Below are 19,418 nucleotides of genomic sequence, written 5' to 3'. Positions count from 1 at the left end.
TGTGGATCTGATGGGGGACACAGTAATTCTGATAAAAGAAAAATATACAGTTTTGTGTTTGCAAGTGTGTGTGTCTGTGCATTAAAAGTAGCAGCCTTTTTTTAGGATAGAACCTCTAAACTACATTCTTGAGAAGGCAGCAGCCAAAAACAATATGCCCAAACTAAGAGAGGGAGAGAGAAAGTGAATAAACTCTGACGGTGCCCACTAAAAACAAGTTAAGGGATGTAAATAGTTCCCCTTCCTTCCTCAAGCCCCTGGCATGACCACTCTGGTGGCCCGTTTCCCCCTTGTTTTGCTCTTGCCTCTGCTTATCCTTCTCTTCATGTAAAGTGTAACACAGGGAGGACAAATGAGACTCGACGAGAGGGAAGTTAAAAGAAGGCAAAATGGAAGAAGCTGCAGCAATATATCCCTCCCCCTCGTTTTCGGTGCAAGCTCATCTGTTCTCCTCTTCCCACCTTTACAGTTCAAGCTCTTTTCCTCTCTTCTAAACCTCAGTCCTAAAATTACTTATTATCCGATCACTATAGACTCACTTGCCCTGCAATCTGCCATCATGTACTTATTTATTTATCACTGGGATTTATATCCCCCTTAAGGTCACAGGCTGGGTTACATCAATAAAAGCAAAAATACAAACAAACCCAAACAAATTGTACACAAAGATATAAAGTTGTAAGCATTAGGTATCTAGAATCAGCTTATGAATTTACGATCTGATAAAAAATGATTTCTGGTGGTCACACATTCTTGTTGCTCCTTTGCCAGGCGACGACTTCCCACGCTTTCATTCTTCTCTTGCCTTGCTCTTTGGAAGAGCATCCATGTTTATACAGTTAAGCCCCGACCAAGTAGTTTTTCTGCTCCTTTGCTGCATCCGTGGTCCAAAAGCTGCATCTCAGGATCCCACCATGCAAGGCGAAATTTTGGGATGGGCAAGCAGAAAGTCTGCTCTCCATGAAAGGTGGTGGAAGGGGTGTTGAGTGCTGACTTGAACCCTTAAAGGGTCTTGTTTCAGTCCTGCTATACTGCTCCTAAGGGGGAAACAGTTTACCTTGAGGGCTACTTTGGGAAAGTTCATTCATTCATTTTCCGCTGTTCACCCTAAGGTCCCAGAGCAAGTTGCAACATTAAAAAACACAATTAAAACTGTGTGAATCACGTTACAACCATAAAAATAAGGCGGGTCCCAAAAATACATATCTCAACTGTCAAAAGCCAGTGTAAAAAGAACAGCCTCTGGAAGCTGTATCATGAAGATGCCAGACACAGCTCTGTGAGGAGGTTCCACAGCTTAGGGGCCACCACAGAGAATGCCCTCCCCCAGGACGGACACGGACAGGGACAGACACACACACACACACAGACACAGTCTCTGAGGGCAGAGAAACTCCCAAGAGGGCCCCCTCTGCCGATCTCAGCACCCAAGAGGGTCTATAGGGAAGGAGGCAGTCATTCAGATATTGGGGGCATGAATCATTTCCCAAATTTTGGTCTCCAGCTGTTGTTGGACTACAACTCCCATCATCCCTAGCTAGCACAACCAGTGGTCAGGGATGATGGGAACTGTAGTCCCCAAAAAACCAGATGGGGACGCAAGTTTGGGAAACCCTGATTTAGGGGCTTTAAACATCAATGTGCTCACCTTGAATTGGGCCAGGAAATGAACGGGCAACCAGTGCAGCTCTTTTAGTACAGCAGATGACCGTGGCAGCCTGCAAGATGGGAGAGGTGTGCTGGGCCTCTCTTGTTTCCCCCATATTTCTCTTTTAAGTGAAGATAGTGATGCCAGGGATCCAGGACAGGATGATGAGTTGGTTGGGTGTGTGTGTGTGCATGCATGCAAGCAAGCAAGTGGCTCACTTCAGGCGGGCTCTACCACTCACCCCAATTCTGTGCCACCTATGTGACACATTCCTAGCTGTGAAGTGTGCGGTGGGACCCACTTTGGAGGTTGTGCACAGCTGCACTTGTGGCAAGAGGTGTACAGTACCCACTGTACAACTGGCAATGTTTCCTAGGGTAGGTTCCTTGGGTTGCACACTCCTTGGGTTGCTGGTGCAGTTGTGCTGTCCCAGTATCATTATGGTGCTGCAGCTGTTGCTAAGTTATGCTAAATATTAATAGTAAGTATATTTTATAGCAGGCACTCTGCAACAGGAAAAAACCCAAAACCATTCTAGGGAAATTGTTCACTGTTAGAAATCTTTATCAAAATCTACCACCTGCCAATCGGCAGCTAAGATTTCCACGGGGGCTGCGTCCCTCTAGCTTATTTTTCTGTACAACACATGCGGCTTTCATATCTTTCATGTACTTAACTGGATCCTATCTTCTCCATAAACTGGCTTACCTTAAACCACACGTGTTTCTGATTGTTGCTGGGAACTTAACTTGCTTGGCCAGCACTGATGGCCGGCACTTTCCCCTGTGGAAAGCTGAAAAGCAAGCATGCTTTCACATGCATACGACCCTCTCCCTTTATACAGGGTTGGCTTTTTGTCCAAGTTTAGACACTGGGATATTTAGACACTGTGCTGTAGAATCAGTGTGGTGCTATATTGCAGAAAAGTACATCTGGAAAAGGGGTGAGCCTTCCCTTTTATATTCCCAAATTGCTTACTTGGTTGCATTTAAAGGTAAAGGTAAAGGGACCCCTGACCATTAGGTCCAGTCGTGACCGACTCTGGGGTTGCGTGCTCATCTTGCATTATTGGCCGAGGGAGCCGGCATATAGCTTCCAGGTCATGTGGTCAGCATGACAAAGCCGCTTCTGGCAAACCAGAGCAGCACATGGAAACGCCGTTTACCTTCCCGCTGTAGCGGTTCCTATTTACCTACTTGCATTTTGACGTGCTTTCGAACTGCTAGGTTGGCAGGAGCTGGGACCAAGCAACGGGAGCTCACCCCGTCACAGGGATTTGAACCGCCGACCTTCTGATCAGCAAGCCCTAGGCTCAGTGGTTTAACCACAGCACCACCTGGGTTGCATTTAACATGATTGAAATGTACAATGGGTGCCAAGCTGCTGAAAGTGTACATCACACTTATTTCATAACATTTTAACTCTGAAATTGTTCCCCCCAAATGTGGAAAACTGAGGCAGGTTGTATAAAAACAGGCTTAGAAATCACTTTTTAAAAAAAGAAACGAAGGATTAGGGTGTCTTTTTACTTGCCTCTTGATGATAGTCCTTAAAAAAAAACTGGTCACATTTCCCCCTGCTTCCCTGCTAGTGGAAGCTGAGATGATTCTAACAAAGGTTGCACAGCACAGAAACACATGTGTCCATATGTTACCCCTTCCTTTCTTCCTTTTTAGAGAGGCAGAAAGTTGCAAGCCTACACATTCTGTGACTAATTAAGGCTACATCTGCCTGCGAGCATATGCACCTGGATCGTGGGGTAGAACACCTTGTGATGGCAAGGAGCCAATAGAGGGTAGCCTCTCAAGACCATGAAGAGCATAGCACGACCTTGGCTGCAAAGGGCACTTCCAGTCACAACTCTGGGGGGCAGCCAGGACATAGGACAGGTGGCTTCTCAGCAGGCAGGTTGGCTTTGAGCAGCAATTATGTCTTAGTTGGCAGAGTGGAGCATGGTTTGGAGCCTGGGACTCAGCAGTCACCCTAGCTGCTTGGTGAAGGGGATGTGAGAGGTAACAGGATCTGTGGAGAGTTCCCCCATAGAACAGAAATGATGTCTCCTAGGGACCAGTATGCAACAAAGGTTTTCTTTGGGATTCCTCCATACTTGGTTGGCTCAGCACGCTGACTTACATCCCTCACACCCCGAGTACTCAGAGAATTGACTCTGGCTAATCAGTTTCTTGCCTTCAAACTGTTGGTAATTCTTTGTTAAAGAATTAAGGCCCATCATAGCAGTTTGCTGGGTGTTGGTTTAACCAGAGAGTGCAGGGCACCTTATAAATTGGGATCTGTTTGTAACAATGCAAAAACAGGTGGGGTGCAGCTTTGGGGCGGGCATCTCAAGGAAGGAGATGAGCAGGGATGTGTAGAAGTGGAAAGGGCACAAAAAGGATGCCCTGGCTGGGTTCCCAGGTGGTGCCATGATGCATATGCGATAGGGCAGAGCATAGCCATGTCCTATGCCAAACACATTCACATGTGCAGCCCACTCCCCAAAGCTCAGCTCATCCACAGCCTAACATCCAACAACCACACACAGCTTCCTTGAATGGATGTTTCTAATACCAAGAAGACATTCTGAATCACTACAGTAAATAACCATCTGAAACCTACCCAAGATTGGGGCCTAAAGAGTTAAACTCACAGCCCTCCAGATGTTGGACTGCAGCTCCTATCAGTCCCAGATGACCATTAGTCAGGGATGACGGGAGTTGCAGTCCTACAGCATCTGGTGGGTCACAGGCTCCCCACCCCCAAGTTAAACTAAGGAACAACGTGGGAGAGAAACTGCAGCATGTACATTCTATCAAGGGAAGGTGCGCTGCTGTCAAGTTTACACCTGCAAGATACAAGGGACTGAAAAGGTAAACAGGAGCCCAAGATGGCAAAAGAGACCCAGACATTGCATTTTAGCCTACTCCTGGTTTAATTAAAAGCCTCCGTCTCTTTGTCTCTGGATTTAGACGATTGGAATGTAGAATAAACTGTTTTGATGCTACAGGAAGCAAAGTTCGGAACTTGCTAGGAAGCTAGAATTTCCCCAACGGTTTTAAATATTATTTTTGCAGTACGGTGTTAACTTTGCCCTGCATTATGTTGGTGTCCTGGCATCACACATGTAACCCATGCACTATCCCACCCCTGTTTTAGTCCTTAATGTTTCGTTTTGCAGTGATATTAAGTGTGGCCTGCTGTAGCGCGAAATGAATTTTCACATATATTTTTTTAAAGGGTCATTACAAATATACATGATTTTAGTGTTAAGGCTGCTGGAGAGGCACACACACTGCATTTTTTGGACAGATGTAGAGCCTCCTCTCTTGGATTGAGCACAGGCAAATCCTGGTTTTATGCTTTGCAGCAGAAGCCAGATGTGCAGAGTGCTGACTGGCTCCCCTTTGCATCACTCATGAAGGTGCCTCCCTCTCCCCGCCACCCCTGCTGCCTTTAACAGAGTGCTTCTTCAAGAATATAATAATGGCACACAACAATGTTTGATCAGATCCATATGCCAGCTGCTTCCTTCAGAGGGGGGAGTGGGCAACCCATGTGTGGCATGTGGGAGGGTTGATGAAGAAGAGCCACCAATCAGTACTTGAATCCAGAGGCTGCGTGTGTTCCTCGAGGAACAAAGGTAGGAGGAAGCAGACTCACTCCACAGCAGAAACACCTGCGCCTGCTTAAAGATACATCTCTATGCATGCTTAGGATGCAATCCTAATAGGAACAGATAGCTACATCCTCCATTCATTTGTTCTAATCCTCTCCAAAAGCCATCAAAGTTGATGGCCATCACTGACTAGTGGGAGTGAATGCAGCAGGAAAAATCACAGCATCTAGAACAGGGATGTGGACCCCTGGCCTTCCAGGTGTTGCTGAACAGCAACTCCCATCATCCCTGGGGCTGATGAGAGTTGTGGTGCAGCAGCATCTGCAGGGACAAAGGTTCCGCACACTCGATCTAGAACTCTAGGAACCAAGGAAGTTACCTTATATCAAGTGAGGCTATTGGCCCATAGCTGTCAACTTTCAGATTTGAAAATAAGGGATCAGCAGCCTCATCGGTCCCAGGGACAGTCTACGGCATAGCTAACAATCCAGGATAGCAGCGGGAAACGGCGCTGGAATAAGGGAATTTCCAGCCAAAAAAGGGAATGTTGACAGCTGTGGCTTGGAATAAGGGAGTTTCCCGCAAAAAAGGGAGAGTTGGCAGCTATGTATTGGCCCATCTAGCTCAGTATTGTCTCCTCTGAGCTGCAGGAGCTCTCTGCACTTTCAGGCAGGGCCATCTCTGTCTGGAGATCCCAGGTGTGATCCTGAAGCCCTCTGCATGAAACCATGCATTCTACCGCAAAGCTGTCGTGCTTCCCTTCCTGCCGCCCGCAGCAACAGAGTTATATTCCGAGTTATTTATATGTCTGTTACTGACAGAGCAACAAAATTAAATAAGATTGCCACCTTTTTAATCAATACTGGTTCTTTTTCTTAAGCTGGCTGGCTCAAAAACCTTTCTTGCCTGCTGCTGCAGTCACCTGAAATTCAGGGTGCACACACAGAGACATGTCTCAAAACATCAGGAATAAATAGAAGTGCTTTAGAAGAACTACAGTGGGTCAGGGATAGAGGCGGGACAGCAGCAGTTTTAGCAGAGTAGGAGAAATGAAGGAAGGAAGGCTAAAGCTGAGAGACGTTTAAGGAACTAGGATGAGGATAGTTAAGAGGTCTGCAGGTTACTGAATGCCATGACCCAGTGACTTGGACAGTGAGCCAGATGGAAATGGGCCAACTGAGTCACAGCTGCACCACCTATAGAAGCTGGTCCAGCAACTAGGGCACATCAGAATAATGAACCTGAGAACCTCAAGCCAAGGTCTTCAGGGACTGCAGCCTCCAAGCCAGACCCCACTGAGAAACCAAAATCTTTGCCCTCAGGTGCACCATGCACCAAATCTAGCCATCATCACAGGTAGCATATGCAGCAAGAGATGACGCAGAGCTGTCTTTCTGGTCAAGACCCAAGCCAGAAAGATGGCCCTCTATGCATTTCCACTATCCAGGGCGAGGCGCTTAGACTCAGGAACTTTATGGGGAACCCTGGGGGCCTCCAGATGTTGTTCGACTCCAAATCCCATCAAAACCTCAGCCAGCAAGCCCAATGGTCAGGGATGGTGTAAGTTCTAAACCAGCAACATGGGTAGCTCAGTTGGTTAGAGCATGATGCTGATAATTACCAAGGTTGCAGGTTTGATCCTCGCAGGGGACAGCTGCATATTCCTGCCTTGCAGGGGGCTGGACTAGATGATCCTCAGGTTCCCTTCCAACTCTACACCTGGAGGGTTGCAATTTAGCAACCCCCGATATAAGGACTCAGATAGCACCTGGTACGTTTTGGAACAAGTTGTCTCTTCCCTGAGACCTGCCCGGAGTTTTCAAGGGTATCTCTCTCTCTCTCTGACCACTCTCGCTTTCTGTTTCTTGACCTTGAAGTGGGTACATGATCGCTTCCTAACAGTCCCCTGCTCCGGCTACCTCTTTCAGACCACTGCCAGACCTCCTTCCTCCAGATTCCAGCATGGGTTCACCTTCCCCCAGAAACTAGACACTGACTGGCTTCAGTGGGAGAAAAACCGAAATGCTTTCTTATAAATGATGTGCAGGGTGGAAGAAAAGCTTCCTTAGAATTCTTGCTTGCTAAGGCAGCATAAATGTTTAATTCACAAATCAAGTGGCAGCTCAGCAGGGGGCAAAGTGGATTTTTCCTCACACATAAGAGTATCATTTCTCCTGCAGGTTGAGCTGCGAAAGGCAGTAACCGTTTCACAACTCAGGGTCTTGGGAAAGGGTCTATGCAAAAAGAAAGAAAGAAAGAAAGAAAGAGAAAAAGAGAAAAAGTCTCTATTTTGTGTGTAAAGTTAAAAGTTAACTTCCTCTTTCAAAATCATTCTGAAATATTTCCCCCCCCCCCAGCTGAATAAGCGCACATAGGCTTGAGATGAGTCTCCCTGCTTTTTCTTGACTCAGCTCATACACAGGCACCGGGAAAAAGTGCATATGAAGCCGAGGATAAATCTGTCACTACGGAAGCATATAATTAACCTGCAAGACTCATTGCCACCAGGATGGGTCAAGAGCAGAGATTACAGGGGAGGGGGGACTAGACAGACCTGGAGCTGAGTAAACAAAGCTCCACCGTAGTGAAGCAAAGCCTATTTACAAGTTTACTCAGAAGTAAGATCCAAGGAGTTCTCAGGTACACAGTAAGTGCTGACAGCAGCACAATATTGCAGCCTTAGCAATCACAGTTTTTAAGTACTTCCCACATTGCATGCAGACTTATTGGGGTGCCTGAAAGCTCATACTACTTGAGAACCATGAGCAACGCCTGGCTAGATGCCAGTCTGTTAATACTGGGGGTCAAACTAGGCATAGTATCATATCTCCTTGCGTTATTAAAAACAAATGGAACGACAGCCACTTCTCTCTCTCTCTCTCTCTCTCTCTCTCTCTCTCTCTCTCTCTCTGTGTGTGTGTGTGTGTGTGTATGTGTGTGTGTGTGTGATTTTAATTGTGGGGCTCATCTACACTCACCTGTTACCCCACACTTTCTAGGAACAGATCCATGCCTGTTCTGTGTCCAATATGACCCTTAGGGTCCCTTCCAATTCTATGATTCTACAATTTTAACGATGAATCGGAACAAAGGTTTTCTGCGGATTGCCTGCTCCGATTCAGCAGGTAAGAGTGGGTTTTCAAAGGGGAAATTGCGGGGCGGGTGGGGGAGTGCTCAGACACAGACCTGGAAAGCCCCGACCTGTGCCTGGAAATGCAGAGCAAACGTAAAGTGTGGATGAGCCCTTCAAAGCAATGAAGAAGGGAAGCGTTAACCCCTTTCCCTGCCCCAATGCAATGGTCCTGACATACCCATATCGTAGCAGCTAATGTACACAAGCACAGGGCAGCTTATCATGGGCAGCGCAGAGCTTACTGGCGTCCCGGAACTCTGAACCAAGATTGCCTTGCTTTATTTCATTTGGAATAAATTCTGCACCTTATCCTCTTTTGTGCAGGAGTTGATACTGCATGGTCCCAGTGGTTCCTTGTATATCTGGTAGGCCAGGAAGCTCCGATCAAATGCTCGAGAAAAATGAGTTACTACGACCAAACGAAGGAGGAGGATATAAATCTCCTGGCTCTCAACATGGGGCCATTTGGATGAGTGCTTCCTGGGGCAGATTAGCCCCCATCTGCCCAAAAACACAGGAAGTCTGGCACCAAGCTTTGAAGCAATCAGGTGCTGCCACTGTGGGAGACAGGATAATAGGTTGGATGGTTTTTTGGGAATGAACCAGGCAGGTAATTCCTACCTTCCTGATCTCACCCTTGCAAGCAGGTTTCCAATGATAAGAGCCAGCTGGCTGTCTTCAACGTAGTTCAAATATCCAGAAATCCCAACTTTTTAAAAAATTGCTAGTTCATTTCAAAGCAATGGGGCTTAGGGTATAGCTTCACTGATTTTGTTTGTGTTTGTGTGTGATATATGGGTGTTGTTGTTGTTGTTGTTGCTGTTTTTAAAAAAATGAAAAGTCGACTTTCAAGGATGTAAAAAGCCCCTTGGAAAATCCCCTAACTTAGCAGCTTTCCCTTTCACCCCCATACCTGTTCGCAGCCCTGTTGCTTCAACACCATTTTTAAGGGATCTTTCACCTTCTTTACACCATGCTTGCCAATCAGGGATGCAGTAGAGAACATATCGATATTATAGTGCCACATAACCACCAGGTGTGTGTGACGCAAAGAAATCACTAAGGGTAAAATAACCTTTCCCATTGCTCCCCCCCTCCCACTGGGAGAAAAAGGGACTGTATCCCTGATGCTTGCACAACTGGGCTGATGCTGCCCATATTCTTAAGTTGCACGGTTGGTTTCATTTACCACCAGATCTGCACTCAAGTCATCACATCTCCTCCTTCTGAAGAGGCTGGTTCTACCGATATAGGTAGAACGGGTGCAAGTTTTCGAAATCCATAGTTGCTGCCAGTCTAGGAAGGACCGAAATGTGCATTTTACTACATTTCATGGACTGAGCATAAGCCCTGCCACCTCTCTGGGTCCTTTTCATCTTTTCGCATCTCTCTTCTAGAGCACGAGACTGTGAATCTCAGGATTTTGGATTCCAGCCCCACATTGGGCAAAAGATTCCTGCATTGCAGGGGGTTGGACTAGATGATCCTCATGGTCCCTTCCAACTCTACCATTCTATGATTCTAATGCTCACAGAGGGGGTGATAAATTAAAGCAAGAAGGGGTACTAAAGGGGTTAGGGGAGAGGAATCAGGTGTTCCAGTTTAGCCAAGACAGAGCTTAGCTAAAGGAAGTAGAATGAGACACAAGGAAACCATGGTTAGTAGAGAGCTGAAATAGCGTGGACCTGAGTCCTCAATTTCTGAAGTACTGTATATTCCGGCGTATAAGATGACTGGGCGTATAAGATGACCCCCAACTTTTCCAGTTAAAATATAGAGTTTGGGATATACTCACCGTATAAGAAATACGACCTGGCATATAAGACGACCCCCTGACTTTTGAGAAGATTTTCCTGGGTTAAAAAGTTGTCTTATACGCAGGAATATACAGTAAATACTAAAGTATATGCATCTCTCTCTCTCTCTCTCTCTCTCTCTCGCTCTCTCTCTCTCTCGCTCTCTCTCTCTCACACACACACACACACACACACTTACACCTTGCAATAAGTGCTTCTGATAAATGTCCATTGACAGCAAATGAATAAATTCAGGGCTCTATAAATCCAGGGCTTATCCATACGATTCGACATTCATTTCCCCACTCCCAATACACAAGGCACATCTCTCCCCCCCCCAAAAAAAATCTTCCTGGAAGCCTTTAGAACCTGCTATAGATGGGAGAGTTGCCTTGTTGCAGAATATTGCAAATCTCACTTCTACTCGCAAAAATCATGGAAGAGTAATTAACAAGGCTCTTCTTGATGGCGGGGCAAACAGTTGGGGTGACTGCAAGAAGGAAAATGCACAGCTTTTGAAGAAGGAAAAAGGAAAGAAGCATGTGGAATGGGGGAGGGGTGCTTTGCTGCAGGAGTATGAATACATGTAAGAGATAACAATGCTGGTCTTTGGCTCGGTTTGTGTTTGCCATGGCTGCGGTCTTATGCACACTTATCTGAGAGTAAGTCCCATTAAACTTAATGGGATTTAATTCTGAGCGGACATGAACAGGGTTGCACTGCGGAGGGCTAGACAAGCCCTTTAGCATATTTGAGTTTGAGTTGTAGAGTGGAAGATGGCTTCGCCTCTAAGGAAACAGCAACAATAAACAAAAATAGGTTGTGCAGGGAGATCTTGTGCCACCACAGAACTGCAGGAATGCTCTGTTAGATGGCCACAACATTTCAGCAACCATCACCCACACAAAACTCACAACTGCCACGGAAGTTATGATTTGTGTGACAAGAAACAGAAGGACCCCCTTAGGAAAGGCTTGCTCACAATAACGGAGTAATAGAGGCTGTGGACACACCATGCATTTAAAGTGCATTTGAAACACATTTCCCACCCCCACCCCCGGAAAAAGATCAAAGGTTGTAATAGTACCACTCTATTTTGCCTTGGTCAGACCACACCTGGAATATTGTGTCCAGTTCTGGGCACCACAATTTAAGAAGGGTGTTGATAAGCTGGAACATGTGCAGAGGAGGGCAATCAAGATGATCAAGGGTCTGTAAACGAACTTTATGAGGAGCGGTTGAGTGAGTTGGGTATGTTTAGCTGGAAAAGAGGAGACTGAGAGGAGATAGGATAGCCATCTTCAAATATCTGAAGGGCTGTCACATGGAAGATGGAGCAAGCTTGTTTTCTCTTGTTCTGGAGGGTAGGACTCAAACCATTGGCTTCAGCCCCTTCTTGCCTTGCGGTCCTCTCTGCTCCTACCCTGATAATAGCTAGAGTTCTTAGCACTTGGGCCTAAAAACCCTTAGATTCAATACCTCCACCTAACAACAAGGGAAATCTCAAAAAAATTTAAACAGTGAAGAACATACGCTGCTCATATTTGAAGCTTGGCCTCTAGTGCTGTGAACAGCCAGCTTGCAGCCAAACCCACTGAAAAATTCCTATGGTTCACCCTTACTTTTAACTCCCATTTCCTCCCCGTCACTTATGTTCTGGTAATTGAACTGGGATACTTGTGCAGAACCTTCTCTCACATCAGTCAGAGAAAGACAGATCCAATACATATACTCAAAGCAACTTTCAACATTTGGTGGTTCTCATGAGCCAAGTAGTTAAATAAGCCACTTTTTGCGTGTGTGCTTTCATCAGCAAAGTAGTGGAAGAATGGTTTCCTATCCTTAACCCTTTCATTAAAAAAAATTGAGGGAGGGGGTAGTGAAGCGGTTAGCATCAAGACTCTGGCTAATTGGAGACAAGCACAGGCTGAATCACCTCTGACTATGTATTGTCTGTACAAATGTACTTGCAAGGACTGGATGTGATCCTAAATGAGAACCAAGCTCCGGGAAACATTTCAGGAGATTATAGTGAGCACAAATCTAGCTCTGAGGCAATGCAGGAATGGCAAGAGGCAGGGGGCACAGTGCCTATTGGAAGTGGGATGATAGCGGAGGAAACCTGCTATGTTGTTTGGAGGGGGTTGAGCCTGGCACTGCATTGCCCATTTGAAAGACTGTGTTCTGCAACGACCACAAGGAGATACGCACACCACGGGGCAATTTTAAACACTGGACTTAATGGCCTTATGGGCTGCCTTCTACGGGAAGCATTACTTCAAAACAATGCTGCGCTGGGTGGCCCTCCTGCAACTTCGGCTCCCTTCTCCTCAAAATCTTGCCCTGACGGCACCACTCTGTGCACTGTCACTTCAAAGGCGTTTTGATTTGAGTCAAAGGGTACAAAGGGTGATTCAAGATCACCACTTGTTGCACCCGACTCCCTGCGCACCTCAACTCATTTCTAAGCATGTCCCTTTCTGCTTCTCATCTGTGTTATTGCCGCACCACTCTGACACCCGGCTTTTGTTTGTGGAGATGTTCAGATCTCTGCTGTTATGAAAAGGGATCGTTCCTTAGCTATTTGCTGCAGAATGTCCTATGCACTGTGGTCAATGGTGACCACAGACAGCAACAGCTGCCAAACGACAGCCAAACGGCTGTAGTTCCGTCAGCGGCTTGGAATCAGAGCTGGTGGTACAGGTGCTAATTCAACAGGCTTACCCAGGCACATGACTGCTCATGGGGGCAGTCTACCTGTATGAGAGGTAAGAGGTGAGGGGGGGGGCTCATGGATGATAGCTTCTCCTTTTCCACGGTTAAAAAACAAAACAAAAAAACTGTCGCTTTCCTCATTTTGTTTTGCCATAAAGGAGAAGAGATCTGCTGCCAATCCCCTTCTCTTGATGAAGGCCACTTGCAGTTATTTGCACTTACAACCCAGCTGCAAGAAGATCTGCACCACCCTGAAGAAAATGTTGCAAGTTAGCCATACTGTACTACAGTTCTACAGTCATTGGCTTTCACCGAATCAGTCCCCGAGGGTCTGGCCAAGCCTGGGGTTCCTGAGCAGCTGAAACAACCACCCACCTTCCTAAGCCTGCCACCCAAGGTGTTGTTAGGGGATGGCTCAGGGGACCTGAGCTCCAAGTCTCTGGGCTGGGCCTCAGATTTCCTGCCCCTTCACTCACCTAGGTGTGTTTGTGTGCTGGCTAGGTGCCCTGCCTCCTGCCATCTTAAGGTGCTTCCAGGCTGTTGCTCTTCCCCCATGGGATTCAATCACATGCCAGCAAATTCAAACTGAGCAATCAAGGTGGATTTAGTCCTCTTTTGCAAAGTTGGACTTCTTTGCAATAAGCGGGGAAACTCACTGGAAAGTATGGGGCAATGATTGATTGATTGATGGGGTGTTGTATAACAAACACTAAATAAATAGCTGACTTTGTCAGCTGCAAGCTTTGAGCAAACCAATCAGGATGGATGCTCAGTAAGCGGGTTTCCGGAAATCAACCCTAATCTGCCCAGATATGTTTTATACAGTGCATTTATGTCATGGGCCTGTACAATGAACCTGATTGTTCCTCTGGTCCATGGCTTGTCGGGGAAGAGCACAGGGGGAAAAGGGATTTCTGACGCTGATTATCCTATATATCATCAGAATTACTCACAGCTTTTTGAACCATACTGTCCGATCCCATTCAGCTAGCTGAGAGAACCTGTCCCTATCCACAGCTCAGCTTCATTCCTAAACTCCTAGGGGAAAACATTTCGGACCCAAGTACATGAGCCAAGAGCCTATAACAGTCCACCAGGATGTAAAAAATAAAGAGCTTTTGGGAATTCACATTGCCAAGGAAGTTTTATAATAAATAAAGGAAAAGTCTTGCTTTATGTTTTGTTCATAACTAACTTATATGCATAATCTATCAAGGGTAAGAAATGGACATGTGTATAGTCAAACTATTTATTTTTTAAAAAAGTTCAGAAGCTGTGGATTGATCTTTCCTGCCTCTCACTACTGAGCTTTTTAGACATGTGCCTAATTCTGTGCATGCATACCTGAGTATAAAATGCAAAGTGAGAATCAGTCCTGAGGGGCATCTTGCAATCCTTCTTTGTAGATCCTTCTTTATGTAATTTATTTCTTCTCATACAAACAGCCCTGGCCTTCTGCAATATGCATTAATGTGGACGATCCTAATGTGTGATCTAAATACAGTCCACCTTGGTTCTTGAACAGAATGTGTTCCAGGAGTCCATTCGACTCCTGGAACCATTCAAAATCCAAGGCGCAGCTTCTAATTGGCTGCAAGAGCATCCTGCAGCCAATCGGAAGCCACACTGGACGTTCGGCTTCTGAAAGTCGTGTGAAAACCAGAAGACTCACTTCCGAGATTCGATTGGTCGGGAGCTGATTTGCTCAGGAGCCAAGGCGTTTGAGATCTAAGGTATGACTGTAATCCCCAGTACCTTCAAATACAATTCCTGTGGCTGTTTCAGCTGCTGAGATGGTGGAAGGTGCTGCCAGTTATAGCTGTATACGTGGATCACATATTAGCCTTGAATACACAAGCTTAGAGAGGAAGGTCCAAAATTGTTTGTACAGGGTAAGAAAATTGTTGTGAATCAGATGGCAGCTTCCCCCTTCCCCGTTTCCTTTAAATTGGGCGTATGAGAACACCCATTTTTCAAAAGCACACAAGCCACTTCTATTCATTATAGTGCTGTTACCAAGCCTAGGCAAGGACTGCCTTTTCCAGTCTTCTTTGCACATGCTCCATTACCATTCTTAATTCATATTGCACTTTCACAATCCAATTGCCTTTTTTTTTGCAAGTTTTATTCCAGCCAGCCAGGGAAACTGTGAGTCAGGCTCACGTGTTCAGGGACTGGGCAGCAATAGTGCTGGTCATTCTCTTGGACTGCAAATGCATTTCGTGGCCCCATCTTTTAAAGTAGATTTGCCAAGCTGGTGCCCTTCTGATATTTTAGGCTACAACTCCCATCAGACCCAGGCAGCTTGCTGTTGCTGATAAGAGTTGCAGTGCAGTCCAAAAGGCTGGAAGGGCACCAGGTCGATGAAGGCTGCTTTGAACCTAGCCTGGATACCAGAGGGCAAAGTTTCCTAAAGCAAAGGGTTAGTGTATGGTGACCTTTCCTAATTTGGGTCTACAAGTACCATATGAAGTAAAACAGGAATTCAGATTCATTTCGCTGGAGTCAGTTAATCAAATATCATACAGCTAGAATGTAAGAAGAGCCCGCAGGATCAGAACAGAGATCCAACTAGTTCAGCATTGTGCTCCCACTGTGGCCAACCAGATGTCTGTGGGTGGGAAGCTCGCAAGCAGGACCAGAACACAACAGCCCCATCCCATTGTTCTCCAGCAGAATTGTATTCAGATTTATGTGGCCTCTAATACTGAAGGTAAACATACAGCCTTCATGCTTAGTAGCTATTGGTAGCCTTATCCTTCATGAATTTATCTAATGCTGTTTCAAAGCCATCTAAGTAGGTGGCTATCACTGACTCCTATGAGATTGAATCTCATAGCATAACTATGAGTTCTGTGATTTTCCGATTTTCAGCTTCACTGCATGTCCCTGAGTTCTAGTATTTTGAGAGCAAGAGAAGCTTCTGTTTCCACTTTCTCCGCACCATGTAAAATCTTATAGTGTCCTGTTTTGCTTGCCTTTCTTTCTAAATTAAAACACCCTCATGTTGTAAACTTTCCTCTTAAGGGGAGTTGCTCTAGCAATCATTTTGGTTGCCCTCTTCTGCACCTTTTCCAGTCCTACATTAAGTCTTATTTGAGGTGTGACGACCAAACAGCATTCCAAGTGCAGTCGCACTACATATTTGTATATATGCTTTATCATATTGGCAGTTTTGTTTTCGATTCATTTTCTAGGGACCCCCCAGCATGGATTCTACCTTTTCGGTATCAGCCACACACACTGGTTTAATATTTTTATCGAGCAACCTCAAAATCCATTTCTTGTTGGTCACTGCCAGTTACCGCCTGCCATAGCAAAAAACGCCCCTCCTTTAGATACTAATCATCTGCATATGCCCAATTCATCTTAATCTATATGCAAATTTAGATGTTTTCCATTGATTAGCATTAAGACTAAAAGATGCTGGGAGGCAAGTGAAACAAAGCATTACAAATAGTTCTTGATTCTTTTTCAAGATCTAACCCTACTGCCTTGACTGCAGCTTCTTCCAGATGGTTACTGTTTTGCCTTGCAATTACAGCGGCATGGGGAGTTTTGAGCAAAGCCCGCTTCCTCAAAAGATCGAACTTTTAGCAATAAGGAAAGTGATGGGGAAATGCACAGGAAAGCGTGGGGTGACACTTTCGATAGTCACCCCTCAAACAAATCAGGATCAACGCTCAATAAACAGCTGATCTGGAAGCACCCTGCTACTGAGCTGGACCACGGAAATATAAAATCAAACACAATAAGTTGGGGGAAGAAGAAAGGACAGCAGCTTTCTTCCACACAGTAGTCTCATAAGAATTTGGAACTGCCAAGCATAGATAGAGAAACACCTCCAGCAAAGCTCTTGGAATAAGGTATTGGCTTTCTCAGGAAATGTTAAGACAAGTTAACACCTGCCACTGGGGCACTAAGGTCCAACGCCAGTCATCTTTAATCTACACTCCATTCCCAGCCTCATTCACCCTGATAATGTGCAGTCAAGGCTGGAGTGTATTCTTGGGTTTCATAATTGTTTCCTTCTTCACCTGGCTGAGCGTTCAGTAGTATCCTGTAGATTTAAAACAAGGATGCTGATGGCTTAAAGGACTAGTGCTCAGAGAGGCCCTTTCCACATATAATCCAGCTGCTCGGTGCCTTTCTTTCGGTGGCAGACTGCCCCCCTTGCACTGCACGTATTCCAGTTTTGCATGAGGGCAATGGTGCAGAAGAGAAAGCCGGAGAATACATGGAGTTCTGCTCGGAATGGAACACACAATGAATTAGGGGGCCTCAGATTTCATTCCGTGCGGACTAATCTGTCGGGAATTTGGGCACAATGATAATGAAAGGTACAGGGAAGTAAGTGGCAGGGCTGCTGAAAGATCCTGTAAGTTGTCCTAACCTCCACTCACAAGACACACTCCCAGGATAGCAGGTGACGGTTCACCTGTAATTCCAGCATATTCCACTTCCAAGTAATACGTACAAATAGAGTTGGCTCTTGCCCGGCCGACAGAGATCTACTGCTTCAGCTGCCATTGGCTGTGATTCCAGAGAAGAACAAGGTGGAGAGAGACAAAGTGACTGAGAAGCCTGCAGAGCCACACACCTTCAGTTAGGCCATGGCCCCTTAGTGGCCTTTTAAGCATAAAAACCAGAGAATTCACCTTGCTAGCAACAGCACTTTGAGGAATATCCTCGGGACAGATTAACCAAGAGTCCAACCAGAGTGCATAGCGAAATCCTAGAATTGGGGAGGGGGGGTGTGTGGAACAGGGAAATAAATGCAAAGCCCCACTCCCACCAGCCAATGAGGAAGTAGCAAACCCCCTCGCTTGCCAACACCCACCTCCAAACAGCCAGCAAAACTCTGGAAACTAGCAACAACATTTAAACGAGGCAACCGGCTCTCGCTTAACACAGATCCAAAGCAGGGACCTACCCAGAAATACATCATCATGCTGGCAGCCGGGATGTCCACAGAGCCACAGAGAGGTGATCCGGCCCAGGCCGCTGGGTGTCTCCCCGGACCCCTGGATCTTTCTGTCCTGGGATGCTGACCGGGGTTCCCCCCTTTCACAGGCGCTGTCCCGTTGACACCAGATGCAGGCTACCGCGTGCCTCCTCAGAGATTGCCATGGGCAAATGACGTGCCAACTTGGTGAAGGAATCGCAGGTGGGGGGGGGTTGGCGGCTTCCAGGAGGGCAGCAGCTGAGACGAGGGAGCAAGACCCTGACAACAGGAGGTTGGGTTTTTTTTTTGTGGGGTTAACCACGAAAACACCAGCCCCTTGGATGGAAAAGGGAGGGAAGCAAGCCAGACCTGTTCTTCCCACACAGCTCCCGGAGCAAGGCGGGCGGGCCGGCAGGCTGGAAGCACGGGAGTTGCTGGCCGGATGTGTGGCTCCAGTGAGAGAAGAGGCACCTCAGCTCACAGACAAGCGGGCTCACTTGACAGGTTGCCGTGGATGGGATGGGTGGGGGTGGAGGCTCTGTGCCATGGGGATGCGTGGTGTGTGTGTGTGTGTGTGTGTGTGAGAGAGAGAGAGAGAGAGAGAGAGGCAGCTGGGAGCGGAGGCTCCCGCCGCTCTGACACTCTGCAGTGTATGTCCTGCCTCAGCATTTTCCAAGCTACCCTGTCAATAAGGAAACTGGCCGCTCATGTAATTAACCTGTGAGGTGCCAGCTTCCTCCCTGCTGGTGCCGAGCCTCCAGGCATTCTTGCTGCTCTCTGGCCCTTGGCTTGTTACTATAAGCAGGTCTTGCCGTGATTAAGGAGGACAAGGGCAGCTGGTGACACAGACAGCCCCTGTTTTAAAGGGCAGCGAGCCTCCAGGCTGACAAGAGATTCAGTTCTCCCAACTCACTCCAAGGTTACAGAAAATAAAGTCCTCAAGGCCTAACTAAAATCAGACACTCCTCGTGTCAACTGAAAATCAGACACTCCTCGTGTCAACTGTGGGGGGAAGTCTGTGTCCCCAAAAGCTTGCTAGCTAAGCTTCTTTCTGGAAAGGACCTGATCTTGTATCTTCTTGCTAATTTTGTTGGTGCCATGCTCGCAGTTGCAGGGAGGTTTTGCAAGGCTTCCCACCCAAACAGGGTGTTCGTTTTATCGCTGATGGGGAGAGCACATCTCTCTACTAGGCTGGGGTTTCTGATTATGGCTATGAGGAAGGAAATGGGGTTTACCTGGGCATCAAAGGCTGCATGCGGAGCGCTGGCTAACTCTCCTTTGCCCATATTGTTCAATCCACGCTAAGCTCTTGGACTATGGAAGGGCTTCAGACTCAGGGGCAGTTGCATGCCAGAAGGACCCAAGAAAGGTTAGTGGAAGCTGTACATCAGCACCCAAATGACCTCTTGTGTGCCATGATGCCCTCTACTGTTAGCAGCCTCATGCCCAAGACATTCCTCCAAACCAGAACATGGAGACTGCACTCTCGGCCTGCCTTAGTAACCTTCATTCTCTTGGCAAGGTGCCCTCTGCACTCTCTGTCGCCCATTCTTTGGCAGTCCTTATTC

The 19,418-nt window shown here is 46.7% G+C and overlaps 1 protein-coding gene across 3 annotated transcripts in view; it reads right to left on the bottom strand.

Annotated features, from left to right (window-relative positions):
- The window catches only part of RBFOX3 (RNA binding fox-1 homolog 3), a 349,017-nt gene that overhangs the window by 68,758 nt on the left and 260,841 nt on the right, over positions 1-19,418 (bottom strand). The window contains exon 1 of one of the 3 annotated variants that reach the window (XM_088661494.1): positions 17,839-18,000. The exons of the other annotated variants lie outside the window; for them this stretch is intronic. Within the exon in view, the coding sequence (XP_088517620.1) occupies positions 17,839-17,856 (18 nt within the window). The 5' untranslated portion in view covers positions 17,857-18,000. Of the gene's footprint in view, positions 1-17,838; positions 18,001-19,418 lie in introns of those variants that run through there. 3 annotated transcript variants of the gene reach the window in all.

The sequence above is a fragment of the Zootoca vivipara genome, chromosome 2, assembly GCF_965207765.1.
Source record: "Zootoca vivipara chromosome 2, rZooViv2.hap1.1, whole genome shotgun sequence".
NCBI lineage: Eukaryota > Metazoa > Chordata > Lepidosauria > Squamata > Lacertidae > Zootoca > Zootoca vivipara.
The sequence above is the reverse complement of the archived record's forward strand: the minus strand, read 5'-3'. Positions and strand labels throughout refer to the sequence as shown.